The 24979-nt window shown below is 43.4% G+C and overlaps 1 protein-coding gene across 4 annotated transcripts in view; it reads left to right on the top strand.

The window, feature by feature from the left end:
• LOC140494222 (polymeric immunoglobulin receptor-like) overlaps window positions 1–24979 on the top strand; it is an 89109-nt gene that overhangs the window by 29107 nt on the left and 35023 nt on the right. For all 4 annotated transcript variants that reach the window (XM_072593436.1, XM_072593425.1, XM_072593405.1 and 1 more), the window contains 2 exons: window positions 5796–6182; window positions 15110–15457. In XM_072593436.1, coding sequence (XP_072449537.1) covers window positions 5796–6182; window positions 15110–15457 — 735 coding nt within the window. The remainder of the gene's footprint in view (window positions 1–5795; window positions 6183–15109; window positions 15458–24979) is intronic.

Below are 24979 nucleotides of genomic sequence, written 5' to 3'. Positions count from 1 at the left end.
TAACTGAGGTCAGAATGGATTTGGGCCAAAGGGAAGGCTGAGGGAAGATTTGATTGAGATGTTCAAACTCATGAAGGGTCAGGATAGTGTCAATAGAGAGACTGTACCCACTCATGAAGGCTCAGGATAGTGTAGATAGAGAGAGACTGTACCCACTCATGAAGGGTCAGGATAGTGTAGATAGAGAGAGAGACCGTACCCACTCATGAAGGGTCAGGATAGTGTAGATAGAGAGAGACTGTACCCACTCATGAAGGGATCAAGAACTAGAGGGCACAGTGGGATGGCAGTTTATAAAATATTATTGTTCATTCAGAATGTGGGTTCAAAAGTGGAGTGAAAAGAGATTTTAGGTTTCAGTTCTGTGAAAGTGACTTGTTCATTTGAAACAAAGGGTCAGAATGTGATCTGGAACATTGAAGTAAAGACACTGAGAAAGTGTCCTGGAGATAGGTGACCTGGAGCATTCATTGCTGAATATTTACCAAGGTGAGTTTTACAGTCGATACAAACAGATTTTTGAGTACCACCAGTCAGCTGAGTTCAGAAGAACAGAAGTTGGAAGAATAGTTGTTTTAAAAAAATTCCGAAAGTCTCCAGGTTGAGAGTTGTAAAAAAATCTCCAGATCAGCAGCATTGAAAATAAGTCTGAAGCTGTTTCAGTACTCAAAGGAAGAGGGAGAGAAAGAGTAAATGAGTTGGTTTATGTTAATGCATTTCATAGAGAGACAGAGAGAATCCTATCTGGTGAAAATGCTGAGATTCAGTTGAGTGAGACATCCTTAAGTGAAGCTTACTGAAGTCAATGTTGACGACATCAACTGTATTATTCTCATCTTCATACCTCGTCACCTCCTCTAAAATTCCATCAAATCCAATTCAATCAAATTCCTTTACAAATTCATGCTAAATATCCTGGATTAACCTTTGTCTCTCCAAGTAATGATTCATTCTGTCCCTCAGAATTGTTTCCAATATTTTCCCCACCATTGATGTTGGCCTCACTGGCTTGTACTCTCCTGGTTTATCACTACCACCCTTGAACAATAGGGTAACAGGTAAAGGGATGATTGGCAAGTGAAATAACAAGGGTTCAGAGATACTGTGCTCCTGTTAGAGTGAAGGGTAAGGCTAGTAAGATGAGGGAACAATGGATGAGTAAATATATTGAGGCTCTGGTTAAGAATATGAAGAGTCATGTATTAGGTGTAGACAACTGGGATCAAGTGAATATTTTGAAGAGTGTAAGGGCTATCGGGGCATTCTTATGAGGGATATCAGGAGGGCAAAAAGTGGACATCAGAAAACCTCAGCAGATAAGGCTGAGGATAAGCCAAAGATATTCTAGAAAGTCATTAGAAACCAGAGAGCAACCATGGAGGGAATTGGGCCTCTTCAAGATCAATGAGGTCATCTATGTGTAGAACCAGAGGAGAGGGGGGAGATATCCTAAACAAATTCATGCTAAATATCCTGGATTAACCTTTGTCTCCTCCGTTGTTCTTTAAAAGCTTCCCAGTCAGAAGTGACAGTCGGAAGTGACAGGACTTCTGTTGAATAAAGGGAACTATGGAGCTATGAGGGAGGAGCTGGCCAAAGTTCAATGGTGCAATACCTTTGCAGGGATGACCGTGGAGGAACAATGGTGGATATTTCTGTGTATAATACAGAAGTTGCAGGATCAGTTCATTCCTAAAAGGAAGAAAGATCCCAGGAGGAGGCATGGGCGGCCGTAGCTGACGAGGGAAGTGAAAAAACATATAAAGTTAAAAGAGAAAATGTATAACATAGCAAAGATAAGTTGGAAAACTGACGATTGGGAAGCTTTTAAAGATCAACAGAGGATTACTAAGAAGGAAATACGCAGGGGAAAAATGAGGTATGAAGGTAAACTGGCCAATAATATAAAGGAGGATAGTAAAAGATTTTTTAGGTATGTGCAAGGCAAAAAAATGTTCAGGACTAAAATTGGGCCCTTGAAGACAGAAACAGGGGAATATATTACGGGGAACAAAGAAATGGCAGAAGAATTAAATGGGTACTTCAGATCTGTATTCACTGGGGAAGACACAAGCACCTCCCTGAGGTAACAGTGGCTGAAGGACCTGAACTTAAGGGAATTTATATTTGCCGGGATTTGGTGTTGGAGAGACTGTTAGGTCTGAAGGTTGATAAGTCTCGGGGGCCTGATGGTCTACATCCCAGGGTACAGAAGGAGGTGGCTCGGGAAATCGTGGATGCTTTGGTGATTATTTTCCAGAGTTCGATAGATTTGAGGTCGGTTCCTGTGGGCGGCACGGTGGCACAGTGGTTAGCACTGCTGCCTCACAGCGCCGGAGACCCGGGTTCAATTCCCGCCTCAGGCGACTGACTGTGTGGAGTTTGCACGTTCTCCCCGTGCCTGCGTGGGTTTCCTCCGGGTGCTCCGGTTTCCTCCCACAGTCACAAAGATGTGCAGGTCAGGTGAATTTGGCCATGCTAAATTGCCCGTAGTGTTAGGTAAGGGGTAGATGTAGATGTAGGGGTATGGGTGGGTTACGCTTCGGCGGGGCGGTGTGGACTTGTTGGGCCGAAGGGCCTGTTTCCACACTGTAAGTAATCTAATCTAATCTAATCTAATCTAAAGATTGGAGGGTGGCGAATGTTATACCACTTTTTAAGAAAGATGGGAGAGAGAAAGCAGGAAATTATAGACCAGTTAGTCTGTCCTCAGTGGTGGGAAAGATGCTGGAGTCTATTATAAAGGATGAAATTACGGCACATCTGGATAGTAATAACAGGAGAGGACAGAGTCAGCATGGATTTATGAAGGAGAAATCTTGCTTGACTAACCTTCTTGAATTTTTTGAGGATGTAACTCTGAAGATGGATGAGGGAGATCCAGTAGATGTAGTGTAACGGGACTTTCAGAATGCTTTTAATAAAGTCCAACATAGGAGGTTAGTGAGTAAAATTAGGGCGCATGGTATTGGGGGCAAAGTACTAGATTGGATTGAAAATTGGTTGGCTGATAGGAAACAAAGAGTAGTGATTAACGGCTCCATTTCAGAATGGCAGGCAATGACCAGTGGGGTACTGCAGGGATCTGTGCTGGGACCGCAGCTTTTTACAATATATGTTAATGATTTAGAAGATGGTATCAGCAATAACATTAGCAAATTTGCTGATGATATAAAGCTGGGTGGCAGGGTGAAATGTGATGAGGATGTTAGGAGATTACAGGGTGACCTAGACAAGTTAGGGGAGTGGGCAGATGATGGCAGATGCAGTTTAATGTGGAAAAATGTATGGTTCTGGATTAGTGGTGATGGAAGAGCACAGCAGTTCAGGCTGCATCCAAGGGGCTTAGAAATCGACATTTCAGGCAAAAGCCCTTCATCAGGAATAATTGCTGATGAAGGGCTTTTGCCCGAAACGTCGGTTTCGAAGCTCCTTGGATGCTGCCTGAACTGCTGTGCTCTTCCTGCACCACTAATCCAGAATCTGGTTTCCAGCATCTGCTGTCATTGTTTTTACCATAATTGTATGGTTATTCACTTTGGTGGCAAGAACAGGAAGACAGATTACTACCTCAATGGAATCAATTTAGGTAAAGGGGCAGGACAGAGAGATCTGGGTGTTCTTGTACACCAGTCAATGAAGGCAAGCATGCAGGTACAGCAGGTAGTGAAGGAGGCTAATAGCATGCTGTCCTTCATAACAAGAGGGATTGAGTATAGAAGCAAAGAGGTTCTTCTGCAGCTGTACAGGGCCCTGGTGAGACCACACCTGGAGTACTGTGTGCAGTTCTGGTCTCCAAATTTGAGGAAAGACATTCTGGCTATTGAGGGAGTGCAGCGTAGGTTCACGAGGTCAATTCCTGGAATGGCGGGATTACCTTACACGGAAAGACTGAAGCGATTGGGCTTGTATACCCTTGAGTTTAGAAGATTGAGAGGGGATCTGATTGAGACATATAAACTTATGAAAGGATTGGACACTCTGGCAGCAGGAAACATGTTTCCGCTGATAGGTGAGTGCCGAACCAGAGGACACAGCTTAAAAATACGGGGTAGACCATTTAGGACAGAGATGAGGAGAAACTTCTTCACCCAGAGAGTGGTGACTCTGTGGAATGCTTTCCCCCAGAGGGCAGTGGAGGCCCAGTCTCTGGATTCATTTAAGAAAGAGTTGGATAGACCTCTCAAAGATAGTGGAATCAAGGATTATGTAGATAAGGCAGGAAGAGGATACTGATTAGGAATGATCAGTCATGATCATATTGAATGGTGGTGCAGGCTCGAAGGGCAGAATGGCCTACTCCTGCACCTATTGTCTATTGTCTATTGTCTATTGTCAAATATTTTGCACCAGTTTTTATTGTGGAGAAAGAAATTGACGCAAGGGAACTCGGGCAAATAAATATTAATGTCGTGAAAGCAACTCACTTTACTGAAGAGGAAGTGTTGGAGGTCTTGAAAAACATAAAAGTGGTTTTGTGCAGGGAAAATCATGTGTCACAAACTTGACTGAGCTTTTTGAAAATGTTACCAAAAGACGAGTGAGGGCAGAGGGGGAGATATTGTTTACATGAACTTATGTAAAGCTGTTGTCAAAGTTCCACATGGTGGACTAATTAGTGAAGTTAGGTGGCATGGGATTCAGGGAGAGAATGCCAGTTGGATACAAAATTTGCTTGATGGTAAGAGACAGAGTGTCGTGATGGGGGATTGTTTTTACATTGTACCATGTGACCTAATTTGAGGAACATTCTAAGATATCATCCATCTTATGTCAGTGATTAACTCCTTCATCAATGTTGCAACACCCCCTCCTCTTTGACATTCCCCCTACCCCTACATGCCTCATCTCACAGTTCGATAGCCCAGAACATTGTGCTGTCAATCCTGTCACACCCTCAACCATGTCTCTGTGATAACAACAATATCTCATCCCCACTCATTAATCTACACCCTCAGCTCGTCTGCCTTACTCACAAGTAAATGCCATCCAGCCATGCCACACTCCCTTATGCCCTCACTTGACGATATTCACACTGCCTTCTGGATTTACTTGGATTAGCTTCTCAACGTCAGTTAGCTCAGTTGGCTGGACAGTTGGTCTGTGATGTGGAGTGGTGCCAACAAGGGATGTTTAATTCCCATATTGTCTGAGGTGACCATGAAGTTCCAATCTTCTCAACTTTGCCCCTTGTCTGAGGCAGAGTGACCCTCAGGTTAAATCATTACCAGTCATAACTTCCTTTAACGAGACAGGAGTTCTCTCGCACAATGATGAGTTTACTTTTTTACTTCAGTTTACTTTTTTTCCATCTTCATGTCTCTCTGTATCCACCTCCACCCCCACCCATGGCCCCCCCCCCCCCCGACCCCCACAGCATCCCCCATCCCTCTGCTATGACTGATGAATGAGCCAGGTTGCTGAAGGCTGGCTGGGTAATAGAGTAGAAAGTGATGGGAAGTAGAAAAGGTTCTGCAGAGAGGGTCCTGAGTCCTGCTCTTCAGATCACTCTGGGTCTCCTGGAACAATGGAGAGTTCAGAAAACTCTCAGGTACCAAACCCTCTCTTCAACCAACAGCAACAACCCCCCACAGTCTAACCTCAGGATGTTTACAAACCACCTGAAGACCTGTGTTGTATCCAGCCCAGAGCTCATTCCACACTGTCACTAGTCTGTTCAGAAACCACAATTGTATCATATTATATCTTTTCTCATTGAATAACAGATTCAATTTTACCTCACGGTCTAGTATCTGTGCTGTGTTCATATCCTCTCTCTCTCTCTCTCCTCACAGCAGATTCTGCTAATGGTTGGTCAATGACAATCGCGGATAGAGTGAGGGCTGAGGAAGGAGGCTCCGCTGTCTTACCCTGCAGCTTCACCCACCCTGACACTAACCTCACACTCACCGGCTCCATCTTATGGTACAAGGGGAAATCACGGGCTTTAATCTTTAAGTGTACATATCCTGGTCCAGACCATTCCCAGGGTGAGCTGTGTGAGAATGTGATACAGCGGGACGGTGGGAATCGATTCAGATTCGTGGGGAACCTCAGCAACAAAGATGCCTCAATAATGATGGAGGGACTGAGCCGGGAGGATGCTGATTCCTATCGGTGTCGTGTGGAGCTCAATATTGACAAGTTTGGATCTGGAAAAGGAACACGCCTGAAAGTGGAAGGTGAGGAATAATGTTCTGATGTGTTACTGCCCTGACAGCTCAATGGGGACAGGCTCCACCTGGTCTGGGAGCTCTTGGGTTGGTTCCTTCTCATGGGCTCTTCCAGTTGGTCTCAGGCAGGAGGCAGTGAGAAGGACAGAGACAGAGAGGCACAAAGAGGGAGAGAGAGAGAGAGAGAGAAAGAGACAAAGAGGGAGAATGAGAGAAAGAGAGAGAGAGAGAGAGACATGACTGGGATTTAGAGACCATTCCATCACCATCTTTGAAACCTCCCACAGTTACACTCAGTCATTATCACGTTCAAACTGGCTTCATTGCTCTGGGATGGGGAACAGATAAAACATCACTGACAATCCAAGCTCCAAGATCCCCTCCAATGAGTGTGCAGTTTTATCAGCATTGGGTGAGGACAAGAGAGACCTGGCACCTCCTGAACCCTCATTGGATGAGCTCTTCTCAGGGTGAAGGAACCCTCAGCTCACATGAGCTGAGAACCTCACTGTTGCTATCCTCCACCTCTATTGGCTGAGGAGAAAATGGGGGGAGCTGTCCTTGCCAGAGGCTAATGTCCTGGGGATTGTGGCAGATTGTGAAATTTGAATTTGAAAATATCTAGAACTGAAAACTAGTCTAATAATGACTGTGTAATCGTCACCATTAAAAAAGAATCTGGGTTAATCATGTCCTTTTGGGAGGGAAATCTGCTATCCTTACCCGATCTGACCTACATGTGACTCCATACCCACAGTTATGTGTTTGACTCTTAACTGCCCCTCAGTTGTGGATAAGGAGTGAACCCAGGAGTGCAAATGAAACTGTGGCTGCAAGAGCAGGTCACAGGCTAAGAATCCTATGAATTTACACACCTCCTGACTCCAAAGCCTATTGGCCAGTCAGGAGTGTGATGAAATACTTCCCACTTGCCTGGAACAGTGCAGGAAAATATATCATTGCTCTGTCATTATTACTGGGTCAAAGTCCTGGAAATCCCACCCTAACATCGTTGTGGGAATAAAAATAACTATAAAATGCACTGCAGCAAGACAGCAACATTTCCTCCACCAGCACCTTCCAAAGTAGGGACCTTGAAGAGCTCAGTGAACAATGACATCGGATACAGGCCATCCTGACTTGGAACTATCTTTTCATTGTCCAAGGGGATGTGGGTGTCCCATGCACAGTCAGCCTTTATTGGCCAGCCCTGGAGAAGGAATGGTGAGCTGCCTTCTTGAACTGCTGTATTCCCTCAGCTGCAGAGACATTCACGATACGGTTGGGAAAGGATTTCCAAGGCTTTGTTCCAGTGACACTGAAGGAATGATGAAATATTCCCAAGTCAGGATGGTGAGTGTCTTGGAGGGAAGCTTGTAGGTGGAGATGTTCTCCTGTATCCCATGTTCATCAGTGAACAACCATCCCCACTTCTGACCTTATGGTGGAGGGAGGGTCATTGATGATGCAGCTAAAGATGGTTAGACCAAGGACACACTAACCTGAGGAACTCCTGCAGAGATGTGCTCTGGAGCTGAGATGACTGATCTCCAAGAACAACAACCAGCTTCCTCTGTGCCAGGTCTGACTGAAACCCATGGAGGTTTCCCCCCTCGGCTTCCCACTGGATTCAGTTTTGCTCAGGTTCCTTGATGCTACACTCGCTCAAATACAGCCTTGATGTTAACAACAGGCACATTCGCCTGTACCTGTCTTTTTGCTTTTTCCGTTGTTTACCTATTATTTACTATCTATGCTATTTAACTCTGTGATCTGCCTGTACTGCTCACAAGACAAAGCTTTTTGCTGTGCCTTGGCATGTGTGACAATAAATTCAATTCAATTCGATTTAATTCGATTCAATTCTATTCGATTTGATTCAATTCAATTCATTTCAATTCAATTCAGTCACTGACAGCTTCCAGAAGTTTAATTGGCCAAATTGAAAATATGTAACATTTCACTGCAAACGAGATACCAGAATACTAAAACCCAATCGAGTTAGAATTTATTGTTTTTGCCAACCTCAAACTAATGAGACAATCTGATGTTTGGGATATTAAAAAAAAGGAGATATTTTGAAAGTTAGACAGAGAGTAACTGCCATTGAAAGACTGCTGTACAAAACACTCTCAATCAAAGGGACCTTCTTCATATGAAATATCTTTGCAGTGAAAGACAGAAGTCGACCCAGGAGATCTTTAGCTGAATGAAGAAACACACTGACAATAGCAGCCATTCTGTGGTTTTGTAATGAAGCTGATGTAATTTTAATAAAGGTGGTTATGGGAACAGTATATTGCTATAGAGTTGGAGGCAGATAGTAAGCAGTTAAGAGAAAGTTAAAAATCACACAACACCAGGTTATACTCCAACAGGTTTAATTGAAAGCACACTAGCTTTCGGAGCAACACTCCTTTATCAGGTGATTGTGGAGGGCTCGATCGTAACACAGAATTTATAGCAAAAATTTGCCGTGTGATGTAACTGAAATTATACATTGAAGAATTGATTGTCTGTTAAGCCTTTCATCTGTTAGAATACGGTGATAGTTTCACTTCTTTCATGTGTAAATCACAAAACCTTTTATTTAAAGGGCATTCTCGGGTTAGCTGTTAACAATGGTGATAGCTAGACAATATGTTGAAGGTGTTAGTCCCTGTGTTCTCTGTCTATGACCTGATGTTTAGATTGTTTCTAATCTAAAAAGTGAGATAACAGAGTTTTACATAAATTCATGCAGTTTTTGAGCTCAGAGTTCTACATGAATGTATGCAGTCTTTGAGCAAAGTGCAATGTGACTCTGCAAGTCCAATTTCACCCCACAAAATATATGTGTGCATGTGGGTTTTTGTCTGTCTGTGTGTGAGTGTGTCTGTCTGGGGTGGGGGTTGTGAGTGTGAAAAATTGTGTGTGTGTGTGTGTGTGTGTGTGTGAAATCAGTTAAGGGAAAGGAAGCTTAGAGTTGGAAATAGTTGTTGTTTAATGTTCACTTTGAGAGTTAAAGAATAATTTGATTTTTTTGTTTAAGGAGTGGAATTTGGGAGTTCTCTCTCACTCAGACTTTAACAGATTACGATGTGAGGTGAGCTTTTCTGGGTGTTTGGTTTAATTAGCAGAGGGGTTCACCACCATGTCGTTACAGTTTGGGGGCTCATCTGCGATTTGGACGGGTTTAGACAGATCCAGTCTGAGATTTGGAAAGATTTGGTTACAAAAGATCCCAGCAGATTTAAACACTTGCCGATTAGTGTCCGAGGTTTTTAAAGAAAATGCAGGTGAGAGAATTGATTTATTTTCAGTTATTTGTGGTTGGTTAAATCAAAAGTGAGAGAAATGTCTCTTAAAAATGCGGAAGACATTCTGTGGTTTGAAAATGGTTCCAAATTTGCCAAGAAAGTTTAGAAAGACAGCAGAAGACCATACTTTTAGAATTAGCATTGAGGTTAGAACATAGAACAAAAAACATAGAACAATACAACACAGAACAGGCCCTTCGGCCCTCGATGTTGTGCCGACCTGTGAACTATTCTCAGTTCATCCCCCTACACTATCCCATCATCATCCATGTGCTTATCAAAGGATTGTTTAAATCTCCCTTCGAATTGGATCTAACCAGGGACATGGGAAAGCTGAAATTGTAAGGGAGTTAGTCAAGCACTTTGGTGTGTCAGAGAAACAGAGAGGTGCAGGAGAGTTAGAAAAATTTAGTTTACAACAGAGGAAAATGGAATTACAAGATAAAGAAAAGGAAAGAAGAGCCATGAGAGATGAAAAGAAGAGAGAGAGATAGAATAAATGGAGGGAAAGAGACAGAGAGAGAGAAAAAGAGAAGAAAGGGAGAGAGAATGAGAGAAGAAAGAGAAAGGAAAAAGGAAGAGAGAGAGAGTGAAAAAGAAAGAGAGAGAATGTTGTTAGCAGAGCAAAGAGAAAGCGAAGTAAGAAAAAGAGAAAGAGAGAGAGAATTTGAACTTCGGAAGTTGTGAATTCATCAGGAAAGCCAAGTTAACAGGAAGGAGATGAAGAGTGAAGGTCGTGATATATACAAATACGTCAAAGCTCTGCTACATTTTGATGAGAAAGATGTTGAAGCCTTTTTTATTTCATTAGGCAATTTGGCTCGGCATAGGGAGTGGTCAGGGAATCTCTGTGTAATGCTAGTTCGGAATAAGCTGGTCGGCAGAGCTCGTGAGGTATTTGCAGTGCTGTCAGATGAGGGGTCAAGAAGGGTCAGTGGGCGGCACGGTGGCACAGTGGTTAGCACTGCTGCCTCACAGCGCTGGAGACCCGGGTTCAATTCCCGCCTCAGGTGACTGACTGTGTGGAGTTTGCACGTTCTCCCCGTGTCTGCGTGGGTTTCCTCCGGGTGCTCCGGTTTCCTCCCACAGTCCAAATATGTGCAGATCAGGTGAATTGGCCATGCTAAATTGCCCGTAGTGTTAGGTAAGGCGTAGATGTAGATGTAGGGATATGGGTGGGTTACGCTTCGGCGGGGCAGTGTGGACTTGTTGGGCCGAAGGGCCTGTTTCCACACTGTAAGTAATCTAATCTAATCTAATTATGATGATGTCAAACATGCTATTTTGAGTGCTTATGAATTGGTGCCAGAAATGTATAGACAGTGGTTCAGAAATATAAAGAAGGAACCAAGTCAGACTTGTATTGAGTTTGAAAGAATCAATCAGTCATTTTGACAGATGGGTACGTGCTTTAAAGATCGATAGGACCTTTGAGGCTCTAGGAGAGGTTATTCTGCTGACGAGTTTAAAAACTCACATCACTCAGCTTCCACCAGATTATGTTGCTGGTAGTATACAGACAGGAGATGTTCCATGGAGCACATGAACTACCAGTAGGAGGTCACCTCAGTGTAAGGAAGACTCAGATTAAGGTACAAAAGCAGTTGTATTGGCCTGGGATGCACAAAGATGTTGTTAACTTTTGCCATCTGTGTCATACTGGCCAAGTGGTCGGTGAGCCAAAGCAATAAACCCAACACCTTTATTGCCAGTTCCCACATTTGAAGAACCTTTCACGTGGGTTATGATGATTGTGTAGGTTCCCTGCCGATACCTATAAGTGGGAACCAGTACTGGCTAACCATAATGGGTGTGTCTCCCAGATTTCCGGATGCAATTCCATTATGGAGCATTAAGACAAAATGGGTGGTAGAGGAGTTAGTAGCTTTCTTCACTTGGTATGAGCTACCCAGAGAGATTCAGTCAGACCATTGTCTAATTTTATTGCTCAGCTGTTTAAAGAAGTCATGGATAGATTAGGCATACAGCACATTAAACCAAGTGCATATCATCCTGAAACTCAGGGAGCTTTGGAAAGGTAGCATCAGACCCTGAAGACCATGTTAAGAGTGTGCTGTCAGGATTACCTGAATGATTGGGATGAAGGTATCCCTTTCATATTGTTTGCCAATAGAGATGGCTCAAATGAATCTACTCAGTTCACTCCCTTTGAGTTAATATTCGGACATGAAGTGAGAGGTACTTTGAAATTAATTAAAGAGAAATTGACAGGACTGAAGTCAGAGGTCAACTGGAACAAAGAACCAGTTGAAAGGATTGTTCCAGCAGGACAAGGACATATGCAGGAATAAGATGGAGAGGCCTGATCCTCTTGTGCATGAGGTAGAAGAAGGAAATGCTGTTCCAATAAAACAACACACTTACAGGCTTAATTCTTTCAATGCCACATAGGTCCAGAAGGAAGTGGATGTAATGCTCAATGAAGCTATCATCGAACTGAGTCAAAGCAAGTGGGGTTCGATGATTGTGTTAGTTGCCAAACCTGACGGGATTCAACAATTTTGCGTGGACCATTGGAAGGTTAAGGCCGTTACAAAATCAAACTCAGATCAATACTAAAATTGGAGGCCTGTATAGAGAAAGTTGTACAAGCCCCTTCCATCACAAAGTTGGACTTACTGTTTGGGTATTGTCATCCCTTTATCAGAGAAAGTGAAATAAATTTCTGCGTTTGTCACCCCAAATGGGTTATGTCAATTCAAAGTGCTGCCCTTTGGAATGAAGAACACACCAGCCACATTTAAAAGGCTCGTGAACAGAGGTGTGGCTGTGTTAACAAACTGTGCAACTGTTAAGTAAGGGGTAAATGTAGGGGAATGGGTGGGCTGCGCTTCGGCGGGTCAGTGTGGACTTGTTGGGCCGAAGGGCCTGTTTCCACACTGTAAGTCTAATCTAATCTAATATCTGGATGATGCAGTGATCTTTAGTGAGTCATGGAAAGATCACATGGTACAGTTGGCACACAGCTCTTTGAACGATTAAGAGAAGCAAAGCGGTAATAAAATTAAAGAAAACACAATTTGTGAAGGCAGAGGAGACATTATTGGGACAATACATCGGGCATGAAATGTTGACCCTCAGGAATGCAAAGACAAAGACCATCGAGGAATTTCCACAAACAACCTCAAAGAAAGAAGTGCTTTGATTTTGGGGACTAAGTGGATTCTACTGGGAGTTTGTTCCAAATGTCAGCAGGGTAGTGACTTCACTCGCGGATTTCCTGAAGAAGATCACAACATTTCAGTGGATAGAACAAAGCCAGGAGGCACTTGACAATGTAAGAGTTGCATTAACCATGGCACCAGTTTTAGCTGCACCAAATGTTGCAATCAAAGTTGCAATCGATGCCGAAAGAAGAAACACACTGACAATAACAGCCACTGTGTGGTTTTGTAATGAAGCTGATGTAACTTTAATACGGGTGGTTCTTGGAACAGTATATTGTTATAGAGTTGGAGACAGATAGCAAGCAGTTTAGGGAAAGGAGGCTAAGAGTTGGAAATAGTTGTCGTTTAATATTCACTATTCAAGTCAAAGAATAAATTGTTCTTTTAATATAAAAGTGAATTTTGGGAGTTCTCTGTTCCTCATACTTTAACAGATGGCGATGCGAGGTGAGCTTTTCTGGGGGTTTGGTTTAATTAGCAGAAGGCTTCACCGCCGTCTCGTAACAGCAGCTTCACCTGGGCAATCAGGATGGACAATACATGTACATCATCTGGGCCAGCGATACCCATGATGGAATAAAACAAAAGGAGAAATTAATGAAACAAAGAACATCCTGAGGAAAAACCAAAAACAAAGCTGCAGATGCTGCAAATCATAAACAAAAATGGAAATTGTCAGAAAAGCTCAGCAGGTCTGGCAGCACCTGTGGAGAGAAATCAGAGTTAACGTTTCAGGCAGAGTGACCCTTCCTCAAGATGCTGAGGAGTTTGACAAGACAGATTCTGAGAGGATATTTGTTCTTGTGAACAGAAGTCAAACAGGGGAACAATTGCAAAATAACGGATTTTCTATGTAAATTGAGATGAGGAAACATTTAATCTCTCAGCTCCTCTTTTAAGTTCATGAAGCAAAAAACCACATGGCTGATTATCCCCCTCCTCCTGCACCCAAATATCTTACTTAATGAAGAAAAGTTTAATCTGGACTCTGAGTTTAAATTACCCTGTGCTCATTTCAAAGGTCACAGGTTGGAGCTGGTGAATGATTACATTAGGAATGACACCAGGGGGTTCTCCTTCACACAGAGTGTGGTCAATACTTTGAATGTGTTTGCTGGACAGAGTGAGGGGGAAGGCTGTAAAATCCTTGACCTCATTTAAAGAAAATTAACTTTGAGCAATGGGTGGAGGGTTCTGCATGAATGAATTCAGGAGGGTTCAATGGACCCAATCTGGAAGTACCTTCAGCAGTCACACGGCACCAGGTTATAGTCCAACTGGTTTATTTGAAATAACAAGGTTCAGAGTACTGCTCCTGCATCAGGTGAAGTCCTGGTGTAGTGTGACTTCTGACTTTGTCCACCTCAGTGCAACACTGGCATCTCCACATCATGGAAATATCTTGTAACCAAGGTTTGGAGATGCTGGTGTTGGACTGGGATGTACAAAGTTAAAAATCATACAACACCAGGTTATAGTCCAACAGGCTTATTTGGAAGCACTAGCTTTTGGAGCACTGCTCCTTCATCAGGTGGTTGTGGAGCATAAGAATGTAAAACACAGAATTTATCGCAAACGTTTACACTGTGATGTAACTGAAATTATATATTTCAGTGAAAGCAAGCAGAGGCTACAGCAACGGATGGATGGGCGCCGTACAACAATCAACAGACAGGAGTGCTCCCCCCCACCCCCACAGTCAGAGAACACTTCAATGGTCCTGCACTCATAGACATACATATACATACACACACACACACACACACACATATACGTTTGTGGGGTGAATTTGTACATTCAGAGTTTCATCATACTTTGCTCCAAAAACTGCATGAATCCATGTAAGTTTCTAGAAAGTCATTTTTTAGATTAGACTCAGTCTAAACATTGTGGCACAGACAGTATCACTCAGGGGAGCTCACACCTTCAATACATTATCTGGGCTGACAGACACCAATTGTTAAACTTCTCTTGTGAATGTAACTTTTAAAAGAAAATTGTGATTTACATATAAAAGAACTGAAACCAACATGGTCACTCTGACAGACGAGAGACTTAACAAACTATCCTGGTCTTTCTCAATCTATAATTTCAGTTACATCACACTGTAAACATTTGCTATAAATTCTGTGTCTTACAATCTTATACTCCACAATCACCTGATGAAGGAGCAGCGCTCTGAAAGCTAGTGCTTCAAATTAAACCTGTCGGACTATAACCTGGTGATATCTGACTCTTAATCTTGTAATCAAGGTTTTCAAATTGAGTGGCGAGGAGACATTTTGATCAGGGTGACTCTTCTTGGGGAATGTCCAGCACAGACCTGTTCGAGATATGAGTGGAGTCTTTAATTGTTCATTTTATTGTGAAGTTGAAAGGAATGTAACATATTGAAATAAGACCTTCTGCACACTGACCTCATCCATTCTGATGTTTGTCCTTTCCTCAGCTGCTCAGGGAAATGTCTCAGTGGTGAGTGGGACAGAGGGAGATTCAGTTACTTTACCCTGTATCTTCAGGAGCTGGGGCTCCCACACCCTGACCACTGTTACCTGGATGAGGAAGGAGCCCTACCAACACATCGTTACATTTACAGCCCAATCACAGGGAAATTGGACAACTGGACACGGTGGAAATCGGTACGAGCTCATCGGGAACCCAGAGGAGGGAAACGCCTCGACCAGGATAAACCAGCTGAGTGTGAGGGACAATCACACTTACCTGTGTCTGGTGGAATACAGATCAAAACACAATCTTTTGTATCTGATCCAGAAAGAGACTCAGCTGCAGGTACACGGTAAGAAATCGTTCACACATTCTTCAGCCTGTAGAAGGTGCACAATGAGAGTGGAACAGATTCTGTGAATGTTTCGTGATTTGATTTTCTGCTGAAAGGACATGGAACTAAAACATTAACCCTGTTTCTCTCCATCGGTATTGTCTGCCCTGCTGAGTGTTTGCAACATTTTGATGTTGATTTAAAATGTCCAGCATCTGTAGTGTTTTAGCTTTTGGTTTCAAATTTTTAAAAATATTTAATGTACTATGATGTGCTGGTATTTTTCGGTGCTTCTGATGTCAGTATTGAAAGACATTGACACACTCAGAATATTTAGTTCAATCTCCAAATGACCCAAAGTTATACTGACATTAAGATCATCTCCTTGAACAGGAAGGTGCTACAGACTAATGTGTCCCTCTTGGTTCCAACCTTCATCAGGAATAGTTCCATCAATGCAAGTACATTCCCCCAGTGTCCATCTGACTGTGTGAGGCATCCCAGCCATGTGGGACCTATCCTCACCGTGCATTCAGCCTTGGGTTATAACAGGAGTTGGTGGTGTACTGTTACTGTCACTGGGTGACGAATCGAGACACCCAATCCTGGGGCCATGGGTTCAAATCCCACCACAGCAGCAGGTGAATTGATTTTTAATCAGGATTTTTTTAAAAAGCTAACCTAATGGCTGCATGTGACCATTGTTGAGATTTGGAAAAGCTGATCTGATTCAATCATACACTTCAGGGAACTGGGGTTTGATTCAGTTAGCTGGACGGTTGGTTTGCAAAGCAGTGTGATGCCAACAGTGTGGGTTCAATCCCCACATTGGCTCAGGTGACCATGAAGGACCCTCCTTCTCAACTCTCCCCTCACTGAGGTGTGGTGGCCCTCAGGTTAAACCACCACCAGTTGTCTCTCTCTCTCTCTCTCTCTCTCAAGAGAAAGCAGCCCATGGTCTGGTAATAATATAGCAACTTGATTTAGAGAATGAAATCTGCCATTTACACTCAGTGTCATGTGTTGCCATATGCACAATCTTGAGCCCTCTCTCTCCATCAGCACCACCTCACACAGACTCAGGGCTGCTCATAATCCACCAACTCTGCACAGTCCACTTCTAACTCTGTATTGGGAAAACAAAACACTGATTGGGTGATTACTTTGCACAACAGAAATGTTCTGCCCACAAAAATGATTCTCAGCATCCAGTTGCCTGCCATTTCCACACTCCACTTTTTGGGACCCAGTGACCTTCTAGACTCAATATTGAGGTGAATAATTTTAGGGCCTCAGCACCTTCTCCTACCTCCTTCCCCCATCCCACACACACCAGGCCTTGTCATCACATGGGCTACTACCAAAACAATCCATTGTCAGTGACGATTGGTCCCCATCAGCAGCTGTTCATTCTCCCAGGCTGACCTTTCCCCTTTCAATTGTCTGTCCAATTGCTTTTCTCTCTGTCTGGGGTCTGTTTCCACTGAGTGTTTACTCCTGCCCCCTCACTCCCCTCCCCATCTTCAGCCTCTATACCAACCTTTTCCCAGCTATAATCAGTTATAGAGTCATACAGCACAGGAGCAGACCCTTCAGTTCAACGAGTCCATGCTGACCATAATCCCAAACTAAAGTAGTCCCACCTGCCTGCGCTTTGTACATATCCCTCCAAACATTTATTTTTCATGAAATTATCTAAATGCCTTTTAAACGTTGTAACTGTCCCCACATCCACCATTTCCTCTGGAAGTTCATTCCACATAAACCACTCTCTGTGTAAAATAAAACTGCCCCTTAGAGGCATAGAGTCACAGAGATGTGCAGCATGGAAACAGACCCTTCAGTCCAACACGTCCATGCCGACCAAATATCCCAACCCAATCTCGTTCCACCTGCCAGCACCCGGCCCATGTACTACCAAACCCTTCCTATTCATATACCCATCCAAATGCCTCTTAAATGTTGCAATTGTACCAGCCTACACCACTCCCTCCGGCAGCTCACTCCATACACATACCACCCTCTGCGGGAAAAAGTTGCCCCTTCGGTCTGTTTTATATCTTTCCCCTCTCACCCTAAACCTATGCCCTCTAGTTCTGGACTCTCCGACCCCAGGGAAAAGATTTTGCCTATTTATCCGATCCATGCCTCTCGTAATTTTGTAAACCTCTATAAGGTCACCCCTCAGCCTCCTTCGTTATGTCTTGTTAAAATTTTTCTTCTCTCACCTTAAAGATATGCCTCAGTCTTAAAATCTCCCACATGAGAAAAAAAGACACCTGCCATTCGCCTTATTTATATTCCTCATGCTTTAATGATCTTGATAAGGTCACCTCTCAGCCTTGTACGCTCCAGTGAGAAATGTCCTTGTCGCTCCGAACTCTTCCGATAACTCAAGGCCTGCTTTATTTGCAACATCCTGGTAAATCTCTTCTCCAGCTAAATGATATCCTTGCAATAACAGGGTGACCAGAACTGGACACAATAGAGGCCTCACCAGTATCCTGTCCAACCTGAACATAACATCCCAACTCCGATTATCAAAGGTCTGAGCAATGAAGGCAAGTGTGCTGAACCACCGTATATATAGATGATGCAAATTTGGAAGAATTCTGTACCTGAATCCCTCGGTCTCTGTTCTACAGCAATACCCAAGGCCCTACTTTTAATTGTGTAAGTCACCCCTTTGTTTGTTTTCCCAAAGTGCAACACCTCACACTTATCTTAAACTCCATCTGTCACTCTTCACCCCATTGACCCATTTGATTAAGATCTTTTTGTATTCTAAAATAAACTTCTTCACTGTTCAATATTCTATTAATTTTGGTATCAACCACAAACTTGCAAAACATGCTTTTTGTAGTCTCATCGAAATTGTTCATATAAATGACTGACAAAAGTGGGCCCAGCACTGATCCCCGTGGAACACTGCTGGTCACAGGCCTCCAGAACAAAACCCTCCCTCCACCGTCACTCTCTGTCTTCTGCCTTTCAGCAAATTTTGCATCCACTTGCCAAGCTCACCCTGAATCCCATGGGATCTAACTTCACTAATTAGTCTACCATGCAGAGCCTTGTCAAAGGATTTACCAAAGTCTAAGTAAACAATGTGAACCCCTCTGCCCTCATCAATTTTCTTGTTTACTTCTTGAAAAAACTCCATCATGTTTGTGAGACACGATATCTCTCACACAAAACCATGCTGACTATCCCGAATCATTCCTTGCCTCTCCAAATGCATATAAATCCAAACTTTCAGAACAACTTACTCACCACCGAAGTCAGACTCCCAGGTCTGAAGTTCCCAGGCTTCTCCTGACATTCCTTCTTGAACATGAGCCACTCTCCAGTCATTCAGCACCTGACTGTTATTTATGGACGATACAAATGTTCCTGCAGGGGCCCAGCAATTTCCTGTTAACTTCTGACAAAGTCCTGAGTAGATCACGTCTCAGAGATTTATATTTATATTTTCGAAGACCTCTAACAATTCCTCTTCTGTAATACAAGCCGTTTTCAAAATGTCAAGATTTATTTCTCAGAGTTCTCTGGCCTCCACTTCATTCTCCACAGTAAAAACTGACACAAAATATTCATTTGATATCTCTCCCATCTCCTGAGGGGTGGCATGATGGCTCAGTGGTTAGCAGTGGCACCAGGGTCCTGAGTTCAATTCCAGCCTCAGGCAGCTAGAGTTTGCATGTTCTCCCTGTGTGGTGAGGGTTTCCTCCCACAGTCCAAAGATGTGCAGATTCGGTGAATTGGCCATGCTACGTTGCCCATAGTGTTAGGTGCATTAGTCAGTGGAAATGGGTCTGGGTGGGTTACTCTTTTGAGGGTCGGTGACGGTTTGTTGGGCTGAAGGGCCTGTTTCCACATTAGATTAGATTAGATTAGTTAGAGTGTGGAAACAGGCCCTTCGGCCCAACAAGTCCAAACCGATCCACCGAAGCGCAACCCACCCAGACCATTCACCTAACACTACGGTCAATTTTAGCTTAGCCAATTCACCAAACCTGCACATTTTGTGGACTGTGGGAGGAAACCGGAGCACCCGGAGGAGACCCACGCAGACACGGGGAGAATGTGCAAACTCCACACAGACAGTCGCCTGAGGCATAGAATTGAACCCGGGTCTCTGGCGCTGTGAGGCAGCTGTGCTAACCACTGTGCCACCGTGCCACACACATTATAGGGAATCGAAAACACAAAGGCAACCTCTTTGTTTTTTAAGGAGACTTACACTCTATCTCTTGTTGCTGTCTTGGTCTTAATGTACTTATAGAATCCCTTTGGATTATCCTTAACCTTATTTGCCGAGGCTATCCCATATCCTTTCTTTGACTTCCTGATCTCCCTCTTATGAATGGCCTGACACTCATTATACAGTGCAAGAGATCCATTTGGACCCAGTCGTTTATATTTAGTGTATGATTGTTTTTTATCCCTGACTGGAACCTCCATCTCTTTATTCACCCATTGTTCCCGAAAGCAGTACAGTTGAAACCGCCCTTTGTGAATGGTCTTTTCTGTCTCAGAAGAAATCGCAGTGATCCAAGAATCTGAATCCCTGAACATTACTCCACCTCTTCAGCCATTGATTTGTCTCCTTTATCCTTTTGTTCCCTCATCTGAGCTTGGCCCTGGGAGTAAGTTAGAGATTACTACTTTTGAGGGTCTGTTTTTTAAATCTTCTCCCTAACCTCTGATATTCACTTTGTAAAGCCTTTATTCTTTCCCTAACTATGTCATTCCCATCAATGTGTACAAAAACTTCCAGTATCTCACTCTTCCCTTTCACAGTATGTGTCAAACATTTTGCAAGGTCCTTAATCCTAGCACCAAGAAAACAGTATAATATCCTAGATTCATGCTCGCTGCTGCAGAACCTCCTGTCTGTGCACTTGACAGGAGAATCACCGACAACAATTATTCTTTTAAATTTTGTCAAACCCCTCCAAACATGAGATTCATTCTTACAGCCCAAGGTCTGACTGTCCCTTCTAATTTCCTCTGAGAGATTATCCTTTCAAAAGTATGAGAGATTTCTGAACTATCTTCTTCCCTTTCCTGACAGTTATCCTTCTATCTGACTGATCCTGCTGTGTTATCACCTCTCGAAATCTACTGGCCATCTAACTCTGCGTCTCTTGTATGCCTGCAATGTCATTAAGTCTAAAAAGAAGCAACTTATAATAGCATATTATCTCTAAAATAAACTACCTTTCTTTATCCAAAGAGTTAATATTAAACACAAGTGGTCCAGCAGACAGGTATCAATGTTCTGATTAAAAATTAAATCCCACGTGTCAGCCTGTCCAAGAGGTGTATAAACACAACTTGGTTTGAAGCAAAACATTCCTCAGCAATTTTTTTAAAAATTGCTTCAGTGAGTTTAAAAACATCTCTCTCATAATTTCATAGTGGAAAAAGACTGAACAGTCCATATGTGGGCCTGTCCAAAACTTCCATTCAGAAAACTCCATTTCATAAAACATTGTGTCAGTTTGTTTTTGCTTCTTTTGCATTTTTGACCAGAAAAGAGCTAAAAATAAATCAAATAAAAAGCTTATATTCCTGAAATTTAATAAACGTAAGAAATCTGAAAGTAAATCTGAATCTCAGGAGCAGCTGCAAGATCCACACTCCTCTCGGTCCACTGTTTTTGATCATTTTATTTCTGAAGAAGTGGCCAAAACATTAACACTACTTTCTCTGCAGAGATGCCACTGTATCTGCTGAGTTTTTCCCGCAATTTCTGTTTTTGTCTCTGCCATCCTTACTTGGTCAGGTCTCCAGGACAGGGATTGACAGTACATCAGTATTGAAGAAGGGTGTTCACTGTGTCAGGTCAGTGGAAGCGAGCGTGGGTCCTGGAGGTTGGGTCAGGGACTGTGTGAGGAACAGCACTAGGTCCCATGATTTCTGTCCCTAGCCCTATCTACACGTGAATGCTGACCCACTGAATTATATTTGCCGGCTGGGTAAGGAATCACCTATGATACTGGGGACATCTTCTGGGTCAAGTTATGTGGGAATACTTCAGCCCTAACATTTGCACTGATGTGCAGAGCTCACCCTCATTGAGGATGGAGATGGGGATGAGGTACGAAGGTAAACTGGCCAAAAAGATAAAGGAGGATGGTAAAAGCTTTTTTAGGTATGTGAAAGGCAAAAAAATGTTTAGGACTAAAATTGGGCCCTTGAAGACAGAAGCAGGGGAATATATTATGGGGAACAAAGAAATGGCAGAAGAATTGAATTGGTACTTCAGATCTGTGTTCACTGGGGAAGACACAAGCAATCTCCCTGAGGTAACAGTAGCTGAAGGACCTGAACTGAAGGGAATTTATTCCAACACCAGGAATTGAGAAATCGTGCTTGCGCTGGTGATTATTTTCCGGAGTTCGATCGATTCGGGATCAGTTCATGTGGATTGGAGGGTGGTTAATGTTGGACCACTTTTTAAGAAAGGTGGGAGAGAGAAAGCAGGCAATTATGGACCAGTTAGTCTGGCCTCAGTCGTGGGAAAGGTGATGGAGTCTATTATAAAGGACAAAATTATGACACATCTGGATAGTAGTAACAGGATCGTTCAGAGTCAGCATGGATTTATGAAGGAGAAATCTTGCTTGACTAATCTTCTGGAATTTTTTGAGGATGGAACTCTGAAGATGGACGAGGGAGATCCAGTAGATGTAGTGTACCTGAACTTTCAGAAAGCCTTTGATAAAGTCCCACATAGGAGGTTAGTGAGCCAAATTAGGGTGCATGATATTGGGGACAAAGTACTAACTTGGATTGAAAGTTGGTTGGCTGACAGGAAGCAAAGAGTAGTGATAAACGGCTCCATTTCAGAATGGCAGGCAGTGACCAGTGGGGTACCGCAGGGATCAGTGCTGGACCGCAGCTTTTTACAAGAGATATTAATGATATAGAAGATGGTATTAGTAATAACATTCGCAAATTTGCTGATGATACTAAGCTGGGTGGCAGGGTGAAATGTGAGGAGGATGTTCGGAGATTACAGGGTGACCTGGACAGGTTAGGCGAGTGGACAGATGCATGGCAGATGCAGTTTAATGTGGATAAATGTATGGTTATCCATTTTGGTGGTAAGAACAGGAACACAGATTACTACCTAAATTGAGTCAATTTATATAAAGGGGCAGTACAAAGAGATCTGGGTGTTCTTGTACACCAGTCAATGAAGACAAGCATGTAGGTACAGCAGGTAGTGAAGAAGGCTAACTGCATGCTGTTCATAACAAGAGGGATTGAGTATAGAAGCAAAGAGGTTCTTCTGCAGCTGTACAGGGCCCTGGTGAGACCACACCTGGAGTACTGTGCAGTTCTGGTCTCCAAATTTGAGGAAAGACCTTCTGGCTATTGAGGGAGTGCAGCGTAGGTTCACAAGGTCAATTCCTGGAATTGCGGGATTACCTTACACTGAAAGACTGGAGTGACTGGGCTTGTATACCCTTGAGTTTAGAAGACTGAGAGGGGATCTGATTGAGACAGATAAGATAATTAAAGGATCGGACACTCTGGAGGCAGGAAACATGTTTCCGCTGATGGGTGAGTGCTGAACCAGAGGACACAGCTTAAAAATAAGGGGGAGACCATTTAGGACAGAGATGAGGAGAAACGTCTTCACCCAGAGAGTGGTGGGTGTGTGGAATGCTATGCCCCAGAGGGCAGTGGAGGCTTAGTCTCTGGATTCATTTAAGAAAGAGTTGGAGAGAGCTCTCAAGGATAGTGGAATCAAGGGTTATGGGGACAAGGCAGGAACAGGATACTGATTAAGGATGATCAGCCATGATCATATTGAATGGTGGTGCAGGCTCGAAGGGCAGAATGACCTACTCCTGCACCTATTGTCTATTGTCTATTTGTGGAGACTCAGACTCCTGTTAGTTGCTTAATTGTCCTCAACCATTCATAACTGCATGTGACAGGTCTGCTGAGTTTATATCTGATGCACTGACAGTGGAATCACTTACCCCAGAGCATCAATTGCTGCTCATGCTGTTTGACACGGAAGTAACCCTGTTTTATAGCTGACATCTCATTTTCAGGTTTGATGGTGCTGTTCCTGGCGTCCCCTCCTGCATTGTTCATTGAACCAGGATTGATGTCCTGACTTGATGTTAATGGCTGAGTGGGGGAATATTACAGGCCATGGGTTTACAGGTTGTGTTACAGCCCAATTCTGCTGTACCGATGGCCCACAGTGCATCAGGGATCCCAGAACTGATTTGCTCGATCTGTTCAAAGTCTGTCCTATTTAACACAGGGCTAGTGCCATACATGATGGGGATGGACCTCAATGTGATGATGGGACTTTGTCTCCATGGGACTGTGTGGTAGTTACTCCTCCCAATCCTATAATAGGCAGATAGACGGCTGAGGACAAGGTCAAGCTTTTCTCTCTTGTTGGTTCCCTCACCACCCGCCACAGACCCAGTCCAAGAGCTATGTCATTTCAGATTCCACCAGCTCAGGCAGTAGGAAAGCTGCTGAGTCTGTCTTGGTGTTGGACAGTGACCTCTCCCACCCAGAGTACATTCTGTTCCAGTGTTGACCTCAGTGCTTCCTCCAAGTGGTGATAAACATGATCAGAAGTGGGGGGATTGTGGAAGTGGGTAGTCATCCAGAGATTCCCTTGTTCATGTTTGACCTGATGCCATCGGACTTCATGATAATGTTTCGAGTTAAGAAAAGTCTGCTTAGCAACTGCTGTCTGATTGGTTGAACTGTGCTGTTACAAAGCTATACGTTCCTGGAGTGTCTGAAAGTGTAAAGTATCTAGAGCCTACAGAGAGAAAGCAGCTAGCTCTGCGTCTCCCCCATCATTGTAGAGAAAAGCAGAGAAAACACAAGTAATCTGGAAAGAAACATCCTGAGTTCACCTGATTGGCCGTTGGATTTGAAGTATGCCCATCACTGTCCAGAACACAGCATCTCATTGCTGCGAAACAACACAAGGACTGTGAGAGAGAGCGATCCTTCCATCTTGTGGTCAGGACTTTTATTTTCAGCATTTTGTTTAGCCTGTTACCCTGTCTACATTCTTTTTTCACTCATGGTAGAAATATAAATGATTTATCTTTTCTCTGTCTTAATTGTGGTTGTCCCTGTGTGTGTGTGTGTGTGGTTTTGAAGGGGCGCGGTTCAGGAGCATGAATTAAAAATCCTTTTCTTTCACTGCTCTTATTAGTGGAATTATTAATTAATGGAATTATTTTAACTGTTACTGAAGAATCCTGGTGTGGTTCACTTCTGTCCTGAGTCACAGTCTGTCAGGCACTTTGGGTGTTAGGGTGATCCTACTGGGATTCTTGTCCATTTGTGTAGCTCCTGATAATGTGTCGAGCAGTAAGACATGTTCAGACAGAGCATGACTCATTGAGTTTTATGAAGGAGTGATGAAGATGATTGATGAATGGAGAGTGGTGGACATGGCCTCAATGGGCTTCAGCAAGGTCTTTGACAAGGTTCTGCATGATAGACTGGTTAACAAGGTGAGATCACATGGAA

The sequence above is a fragment of the Chiloscyllium punctatum genome, chromosome 2 (assembly GCF_047496795.1).
Source record: "Chiloscyllium punctatum isolate Juve2018m chromosome 2, sChiPun1.3, whole genome shotgun sequence".
Classification (NCBI taxonomy): Eukaryota; Metazoa; Chordata; class Chondrichthyes; order Orectolobiformes; family Hemiscylliidae; genus Chiloscyllium; species Chiloscyllium punctatum.
The sequence above is the reverse complement of the archived record's forward strand: the minus strand, read 5'-3'. Positions and strand labels throughout refer to the sequence as shown.